General features: G+C 41.1%; 1 protein-coding gene across 3 annotated transcripts in view; it reads right to left on the reverse strand.

Moving 5' to 3' along the window:
• Window positions 1–3,877: 3,877 nt before the first annotated feature.
• rprml (reprimo-like) overlaps window positions 3,878–10,051 on the reverse strand; it is a 245,653-nt gene continuing 239,479 nt past the window's right edge. For all 3 annotated transcript variants that reach the window (XM_069709147.1, XM_069709146.1, XM_069709145.1), the window contains exon 2: window positions 3,878–4,936. In XM_069709147.1, coding sequence (XP_069565248.1) covers window positions 4,566–4,901 — 336 coding nt within the window. In that variant the 5' untranslated portion in view covers window positions 4,902–4,936 and the 3' untranslated portion in view covers window positions 3,878–4,565. The remainder of the gene's footprint in view (window positions 4,937–10,051) is intronic.

A 10,051-nucleotide genomic window follows, 5' to 3' on the forward strand; every position in this document is an offset into this window, starting at 1 on the left:
TAAATTAAACATTGTCACCTTGTTTTTTTTAATTATTTTTTTTTATTATCTCCCAATTTCATTCTCTAGTACACAACAGTGTGCGTTTGTATGAGTTTAATGGCACAGCTGCTTGCTAGCGTCTGAGAAAGATCATCTTTTTTGGGTGGGGAAGTGTAGACAGACAAAAAGCCATCTGGAGAGGAAGGGGCAGAGCTGCTGGAGTGAGAACATACTGACATCCTGACAGGCCAAGTTCAGGACCGGGCAAGTGGGAAAAAAAAAAAAAAGAAAGCAGTGACACATCACATCACCCAAAAACTGAAAAACACCCCGAGGTTAGAGCTGACAGCACAGTATTATTATGAAATCAATGACGGTCACGCTGGTAAATTACGCTCACATTCAAGCTGAGAATATGTGCAGCATAGGAACACATTTGTGAGTGTGAAATGATGTAGGCGGATCATTTTGTGGATGGTTTGAAATGCGTTAATTGAGTTAAGAGTGTGCCTGCGCGTTGCCAACTTTTCAACTCTCAATGGGTTGTGGGTAATGGAAAGAACGAGGTATTTTTGCTATTTGTTGTTCATTTGCCTACACATAATAGATTTATTTAAAATTGCTTGAGTTTGTATCCAAGGACCGATGGTTCCCTGCTGAATTGGACGCAGCACAGTTGGCACCGCTGATGAGGAGAAAAGGTGTGCGCGCACGAATACCTATAAGTTTACAGCACATTTGAGAACTCCACCGGTTTCAATGGACCAGAGAGGTGTCGCGTTATCATGCGACATCTTTTTAAATGATTGCCATGTCACGCGTGCTGTTGTGTGCTTGTGAGAGCACCAAAGGGAGAGGGAGAGAGGGCAGTGTTTACATCCACCTGTGTGAGATATGAGATACAGCTTCCATCCCTCAGCTTCATTGCATGTATTGTCATTACTGCCTCCTTTGAATAAAGCACATCCCATTAGAAACAGATTGAATGGGAGAAAGGCCACTTCATCCTTGTGGGATCTGCGGCACCACACAGAAAACAGATCTTTTGTGTGTCTCGCCCTCTAATCAAAAATACTGAGGGAATTAAAAAAAATGGCTGTCTCACTGACAAACGTTTATGGCACAACTCGAGACCTCCACGGTGATATTTCCACATTTCCACTTGAAGCCGAGCTCCGTGAGAGAGAGCTAACTTTGTTATGGTTAAGTGTTGAATGCCACTGCTGGTTTAATCACCATTATTTCTGTTATGATTTCCTGGCCTGTACTCTGTTCATTATTTCCGGTGAGGTCTCTGTTGTAAAAGGTCAGCGGTGACGCTTTGTGACAAGCAGTTATGGAGAGAAATCTTCAAACACAACAAACCTGCACAAGCGCACACATGTTGATTGGGGTGACGGGTGAACATGTTTATGTGTTCCTGCACAGCTACTGTAATATTGGCCTATTAATATCCTCTTCATGCACTTATCATAATTAACAACATCTCAGTCTTTGCTGGTGCGGTCTTCCTCGTCACATTCAAGGTTCATTGTCATGCAGTCCGACATGCAGGTCCTTCACAGTACATGTCGTCCTTCTCTGAACAATATACTAGGATTATTCAGCTGATGCAAAGAAGCACCAAAAAAAAGTGCATGTGGACAACAGATTGCGGCCACACGGACTGTGCTCCATGCTAACTCTTGAGCATATGCCTCAGTGCTAGTGGGCGATTAGTAGTGTGACAACTTTAACTGGATCTTAAGCAAGGAGGCGATTAATTTTAACTGACATGCAGCCAAGTTAAGAGGAAAAAAAAACATTTATGTGAGGAAGTGACAAGACCTACGCAGAACGTGCAGAGAAAAATAATGTTATTTTTAATTGTAACGTGCTTGAATGAACTGTTAAAGAAAAAGGGTGCTTATTAGCAACATTTTAAAATGCTGCGGTCTCTTGAATATGTTGATATGCAGCATTTCTACATTTGAAATGTTTGTTCAGTTGCAGGTTTGAATTCAGATGTGTGATGTTAATTTAAAGCCGCACGCAGTAAGGATGTTTTAGTTTTGATGATTGTATATGGTAATATTGGTCATTTTGGACAATGTATGTGCCCCTTTCTTGTTTTTTTACAAGTTGTCCATCGTCAAAACCAAACAGGTAATTTGTCCACTGTTGGATAAAACGCATGGAGTGATTCCTGAAATACCACTACAATGGAAAAATAGCACAGACATCTTTTTGCCCAAAACAGCTTGGTTAGGTCTAGGGTTTAGTTTGAAACATGAAACAAACAGCAATTGGAAGTTGTAGTTATTTTAATAGAAATTCATCGCACCGAAAATACTGCGTTCACTGGAATGAAAGCCAACTGTTTGATCTCCTCTTTATATAAAAACTCTGGTCCAGAATATATTTGAGGAAGTCATTATTGGCATATGCTTTAAAAAAAAAAAAAAAAAAAAAAAAAAAAAAAAAAAAAGTCTGTTGCGATACATTTTCATGCCTTAAAAGAAAATATGACAGTAAATCTCTCAATATGGATCAATGTCAGGATTAATACTCCTTTACGCTGTCATAGTAAAGTCTCTCTGGTGTTCTAAAAAATTATGCGCCTACATGTTGTGGTGGTCACCATCTGTTTAAATACACAGTATTTTTCATACACATGCGTGTGTTGTGTCTGAAGTAGAGTGTAGACTTGTTCTTAGTCGTTGAAGTCTAATTATCTAATGAGTTTTATTTATTCATGTTGTTTTCCTGAGATACTTTTGTTGGAATTTGCCGGTCTGCTGCACGTCAGTGTCCGATGTGTGCATGCTGAATGGGCACATGTGTGAATGCATGGGTGTGTTTGTAAGGACTCATCTACCCCAGCTCTCCTAACAAGTGCTGAAATAATAATGAGAACAGTGGTTGCTTCTGAGTGGGGTGCGTGAAAGAGGAGGAGGAGGAGGAGGAAGGAAGGCAGAGAGACGTAGAAGAAGAAATAGAAGAGAAATGGAACCAAAATGCTCAGCTGGATAAAATGGAAACCTAATATCTGACTAATATCTGACACTGACAGAAACTTTATGCGGGCTTTCTTTTAGTCTTAAATGGAAATAGTTAGGAAATATGTTTTATTCTGGACAAAGTAAAGAGGTGTATGCAAAACAGATAAGAAATGTAATGACACCTTAAAAAGCACAATATGTGAAATTCTTCTAAAGCTGCATTGAGGATGTAGTTCTGTCACCGCTGACTTTTTCACATTTAGGCTCCCTTTTACACACCTTGTGATGGAGCAAAAAAAGAGCATGAACTTCTCTGAATGTCATACTGTGACTCTTTAAGGTACATTGGTGGCCGCTTCGTGGAAGTGGACAAGGTGAGCCAGGATTTTTTTGATTGCAGCTGGTCATTCATCCGAGAAATCAGATTAAACACTCTGAAGCCAACATGAGCTCGACCTGTTGTACTCCAGATGGATAACTCAGCCTGGCCTCTCATCTATATAAAGCTACAATAAATGCCAAGCTACTTTTACTGAGGACTCTATTAAGTGTGATTGCGTGACCTCAGTGCTTGAGATTTTTTTTCTTCATCTTAAATTCACCATTAACGTGTAGCGTGTATTTCAAGACATTTGTGTATTTATGTAATGCCTTCATCGTGTGAATAAGTACTGATCAAATCTGATGAGATATTAAGGGAGAGGAGGGTCATTTCTGTAGTCTGATTAGATTTGTGTTTAAAATGAAAAAGTACAATAGTTTTTTGAGAATATCATAGTTCTAAGTTAAAAGACTTAAACACAATATTGGAAGAGAATTAGCTTTCTGCAATATAGTGTTACAGTGAGAAACCTTTAAATAAGCAAGCAATGTTTCAATATATAATTAATTAACAGATGACAAAGCTTAACGTTTCATTATTTTAATTGCATGCTGCAATTTCAAGTTTTTGGTACAAAATAATTCATGCAGCAGCAGTGGTTTCAAAAGTGCAAAACGGTTCCAAAGTCACTGTACAGATCAATTAGCAAGCATGCCAAACAGGACCAACATCACTCCATAAAGCTGTGACGGAGTTTGTTGAAAAACCGACAAGATTTCTGTTTAGTTACCAAACAAGACCAAGAAAAATACTTTGTATAGAGAATACCCACATATCCACCACGTCCACGGAGTACACTGGCAGGCGTGGAACTATAAGAATTCACAATCATGCTTTTTGACCGTTTTTAAAACATTCATTAACAATCATTTCAATTTACAAAAAGAAAAAAAATAACCAACCAAACAATGAGGTAACGGCTTGTAAACATTTTCGTCACTTTGTTCAAGTTGGCAATATCAAATTCACTCAAAAGATTCAACAGATCGGCCCACGTGTAAACAACTGCCCGTGTTTTACGCACAAACTTTACGCACAAACATTGGTCGCTGGACTACTTTCCTGTAGTCATTTTTCGGAAGGTAATGTGAAGTTTTTGCATATCTGTCATTAGTAGGACACAGAGAGCGTCTTTGATACTGTGATGCAGATCTTGACATGCGGTTGGAAATGCGCACCAGATCTCCCTCCAGTTCTCACAAGTACCTGATCTCAGTGCACTAACTGAGCCCAATCATGACCGTTTCCACGTCTTTGGAGGGTCTCCGGTCCTTCACCAGGAAGTTAATCATGCTTTCCGATTTGATCATCAGGTTGCACCCGAGAAAAAATATACCGAACATGACGGTGAGCGACAGCACGCACAGCACCGCGATTTGCACCACACGCATGACGAAGAGTTTGCGCTCGTCTTGCAGCAGCACCAGGGATCCTCCGCCGTCGCCGGTCACTACGTTGTCGGTGCCGTTGCCGGAGAGTGTAGCCAGAGTCCCGGCGAGAGTCTGACTCCCGTTGAACAGCGCACCCTGGGTCAAGTCGAAGAGAGAAACATTCATGTTTCCTTGCGGGTTATCAGCAACAAGACACGCGACTCCAGTTGGCAGGCAAACAGTCTCACCACGAAACCTGGACTCCAAGCAAAACTTTGCGTCATGTGACTTCAGAAAATTATCAGAATAATCGAAACGAAAAGCAACACGATTTTCAAGTCCAGGTCTAGAGTTAAACATGGAGTTGTGCCACAGCTTCAGTGCGTAACGACCACATCCACATTACCGAGCTGCAGCAGAAAAGAGAACGTCGCCTTAGCTGGAAGCATTAAGTAAGTTTTCTTCAAGTCAAAGCCCACGTTTTCCTCCGGTGTAATAAGAGAGAGTCCCCTTGCGCCTGTGCTCGCCTGCGAGCGCTTCTTTTGTGCCAAGTCTCTGGTGCGTTTTAAAGTGATGAGTTCCCCGTGGACCACACCACCACTCCTCACCAGGGGAGGTAGTCAGGTGGCCTCGAATAATGCGCTGCATTAGAAAGAAGGGAGGAAAAGGAAAGGAATGAGAGAAAGAGTTTGCTTATTTCTTTGTTCTCATTTTCTTTGGATTAACTATCACTGGATACAAAGACAGATCTGTTTCTAATACATTGTTGTTGTTGTTGTTGTTTTTTTATCATAGGTAATAGTGTAATAATTCGCCACTTCATCAGGGAACAAGATGTTTCCTAAAAATCAGGCAAGTGATACTACCTCAAAATAGTTTTCTAAATGCAGTCTAAATGAGGCTAAATGACTGATACACATGGATAATTTGAGGTATACCCACATAGCACTCACAAATGCACATGAATAATAACTGAAAGCTTCAGCAATATTAATCCAGACATACATTTACTGTGAAGGCTTCTCATGAAAGCAGTCAAAATCATTTAATACCTAAAAACGTTCACTTCCATTAGAAGCAATATGAGCAGCAGATTGTCAACTGCATGCGACAAACCATAAAAACTTTGAGAGGTATTTATAGAGTTTAATGTGGTTGCTGAGGAAACTGTCACCGGGACTTAGGAACCCTGAGAGAGACCAATATAGATACAGTGAGCTTCAACTTAGAAATGAAGACATGAATTAATAAACTGTGATTGAAACATGGCAAATATGGATCAGAAATAGTGGCGTTCCTTCTGAGGCTGTGTCTGAAAAGACCTCCGCAACAACAGACAGATCTTTGCTTTAATTGGAATGTGTTATTGAAACATCACTTTGCGTTAACTATGGCAGAAGCCTGCTTACTGAGGTGGAGGCGAAAGCCCTGCAACCTGATCTGTAAAGAAAAATGAGCCTTAGGAGACGCTTCCGTGGAACCAGTTGAAGAATTGGTCAGAGTAGAGGATGCTTCTACATAAATGATACTGATGTTATTCTTCTTCATCACTCAAGCACGCTCATTCATGCATAATGTGAGGTTTCATTTCATGAAGTAAATGAAGTTGAAATTCATGAGAATATCTTTGCAGATGTTTATGGAGTTGCGGAAGTGCTACAAGGAGAAATGAACCTTAAAAAATATCTGAAAAGAAGTACTAAAACTAAATAAAAAAACTATTATACTTGGCTGACTGAGCACCAATTTAAAACTTTATAACATTTCAAACAAATACAGCTGCTGTATTTTCCCCTGAACTGAAAATATAATGTAATTAAATATAAACACACAGAGGAGCTGTTTTTCTCTCCATTTTTCTACAAATACCCAACTTATATAGATATGAAATTGAACAAACTTCAACAGGTTAATAAAAAAAAACAACCTCAAACATTTTTGAAACAACTCTCCAAGTCTTGCGTGCAGAGTCTGTCAAGATTAATCTTCTGTTTGTCTGAAAACAAAGGCCATGAAATTCAATTTGGGTTGCTCCTGATGTGTGGGTAAGCAGCTCTCAGCCACCAACTGACAAGCATGTGTACAAACAATGATTAGGTCCAACCACCGGTACCTTTCATCAGCCTGGAGATGGTTTACTCCCAGATAATTTATTAATACCTGATAACAGAGGAACAATGAGATGTTTTCTGTGTACAATGAGATCAAATAGCCTTTTCGATTGGTTGCCACAAATTAATTACCTGCATGTAAATCCATGCTGCGCAATTTGATTCTCTTCTATTATTCACTGCAATGTGATTATGGAAAGTAGCATGTACTTACACCCTAATCCCTCTCTGTCAATATTTAAATCCTGTGCTACGGTTCGAACCTAACAATGCCGCTTTGAGCCTTCAAACCACAAAACTTCAAAGAATTCAGACATTAGGAAAAAAGTGGTGTCAAAGTCAAGCAGGAAGAAACTTTAATGAACATGGGACTCATTTGAACTCATGATCAAATCCATACACAAAAGTACAAGTACAAAAAAATGTGTCATGTTACCATTAAAGGTCTCTCAAGAAGTTTTGCCCTTTAAAAGTATTAATGTAAGAACCTGTTGCTGCTTTTTAACTTCAGACTGTGAATTCTGCACATTTCTTTGATGCACCTCACGGGAAGAAACATGTTTCCAACTAGTGGTTATTGTTTGCATGACTGTATATGAAGATTTATTAATATGAGGATGCATACATGAATTTGAGTGTCTGACTTGTTCCTAAGCAACAGTAGACCTGTGAGCTCAGTGACAGATGGTTGGTGAAGTTATTTTGGTTTAGAGGAGATAGAGAGGGAGGGAGCGATGAGGTGCCTGGACGGAGGAGAAGGGGGGGGGACGTCTCCACTTAACATGAGGGAGTTGGCAGCCTAGCAACACAAACTAAGTGAAGACATCCCTAGCAACAAAGAATTGGTGTTTGACCCCACCCACCTTCCCGCTGCTCTTTTGCCCCTACATTATTGTTTGTTTGCGGTGCAGACACGGGGCCTGACGTGACTCTGGACTCACCCCTCCTGAGCCCAGAGGAAGATGACTGAAAATATCCCCCTGTTCCAATTAACAGATTCCTCCTAAGATACCCCATTATTAGCTGATCAGAGCACACTGTGAGGAAGCCGCTGCGTCCCAGCGTGAAGTGTCCAATTAAGATGCAGGGAAACGCCAGGGAGAGTAAAGTGTGCATTTAAAAAAGCATGTTTTAGATATTAAAAATGAATAAATCACCAGAGGCCACATTTGCCACCTTCATGCTGATGTAAATACAGTCATTAATTAAATACTGATACAAATTGCAGGGATGCTGTGCCACAGCAGAGGGGTGCCCCATACCAAGCAGCCATCAGTCATTTATTTTAGGGAGATAATGACTTCATCGCTTTGATTTGTAGGGGGATTTCACACTCTCGATCGTGCGTGCTGCACCTCCTGCAGCCCGTCTGCTTGAATGGCTGCTGAAATCTGTTTGTTTGCGGTCCAAATTTCATGAATCTAATTGAAGAAATTCTTGTTCTGTCTCTCCAGCGCAGACATCTCCTGCACCCGGTCGCCGCCCATTAACCTCATTTCCATTTAGACACATCTTCACATCTCAGAAACGCCGGCTCCCATGATTTGTATTGTCTTTTTCTTCCCCTTTTATTCATCACATTCAGTTTCTCTTTGTGACTTCAACCCCTTTTCTGTCCAGCTGTGTCTCTTTTATTTATCAGCAGGCTACATTAGACTTCCCACAGTTCAGAAATCTTAGAAAGAAATAAAGGATAGAAATGCCCCCCTGCCCTCTTTCCATTTCTCCATTCCTCATGTGCCCTCAGTTAAATGTTTATTTATCTATTTTTACTTTCTCTCCATACAAGCTATCATCCCCTGAGAGAGGAGCTGCAGACTCTGAGGCAGATCAGATGGCAAAGCATCACAACACAAATACACATTGTCCCACATCGGCGCATTTCATGAGCCGGCTGACCATTCACCTGAGAAAAAACTCATATCCCCCCCCCATCCCCACTTGGCCCTCCCACCTGCCAGTTAAACCCGGCGGTGCAGGAAAGGGTAAGCTGGCTGCGGTTAACCAAACACTGATTTTGTCTGAGAGCGATTGCGTTTTGATATTGGCTCTCTGCGACAGCATTCTCAGACTCAGTGAAAAGCTTGAAGGGCTCTGGATAGATCTGTAGCACAGGTCAGGACCCCTTCATCCTCCCCCCCTCCCCTCCCCTCTCCCTTCCTCCAGCCCACCTTCCCTGCTTCTTGTTCAGTCTTAATTGGCTGCTATCTGACCCAGTCTGTGGCTTTTTATACAGGACGACTGGCGCTATGCTTGCCCCAAAATGCCATTCATCTGTGGGGGTGGTCGCCGCGGACGGCTTCGGAGCCAATAGATCCAAATCAGCCAATACTGGAGAGGGGTTTTTATTGCCCACCATTTATACCTGCGCCATCCGCCCACACTGAGAGTTTAATGTCAGCAGAACAGTTGACTATTATAGCTTTTCTACTTATTTCTCTATTTCTGTCATTTCTTCTCGCGGCAATTCTTGGACGCGGATGGCAGTAACTTAGCAACCAGCTGGGGAATAAGAGCAGGGCACAGGGATAAAGATTCAATAAATGGACAAGTGCAGAGATAAGAAGCATTGTCTGCTTCTACAAGCCAGACCAGACCATGCACACACAACCACCAGCGCACACTTCTTAAAGTTGATTTCTGTAGGGCAATCTGAGCCATTATCCCATTTTCTCTCTCATTTTCTTTTTATTTATTTCTGTTGTTTTAGAAGCTGGCAAATTTCCTTTTGCTCCATTATTCGCTCCGATGGGAAGAGAGGACTTATCACATTCATAAATTTACTGAGGAGGAAACAGAGCTTGGCTAGACTCTTTAGGGGACGTCAGATTACACAGCAATAGCTTGTGGCAAAGTCAGTCCCTTTAGACCTTTGAAAACTCTAGAAATGCCTGCTGATGACAATCATCCAGAATTAACTCTTATATTGTATATAAGCTCATATTCTTTCCTTCTGTCGAAATTAGTGTTGAATTTGTCAAGACTTTATGGGGATTTGTTCATTTTGAGCCTATAATGTATCTGGGATTTTGTGGCAGTTAGTCAAGATCAATTAATTGTTACATGCTGTACTCTGTCATTCCAGTAGAGGGCAGGGCGACACTCAGAGCAGTTCATACCTGACAGGACTTATGTCGTTGAATAATTTTTTTCTCCAGAGCAACAGACTACCAACTGCAATATAATTAACACTGCTGATACTTGTGTTTGTGGTGACTCACACTC

Source organism: Brachyistius frenatus, unplaced genomic scaffold, assembly GCF_029030835.1.
Source record: "Brachyistius frenatus isolate BFR_SWC_R1_liver_20210118 unplaced genomic scaffold, ASM2903083v1 Contig_80, whole genome shotgun sequence".
In the NCBI taxonomy this organism is placed as follows: domain Eukaryota; kingdom Metazoa; phylum Chordata; class Actinopteri; family Embiotocidae; genus Brachyistius; species Brachyistius frenatus.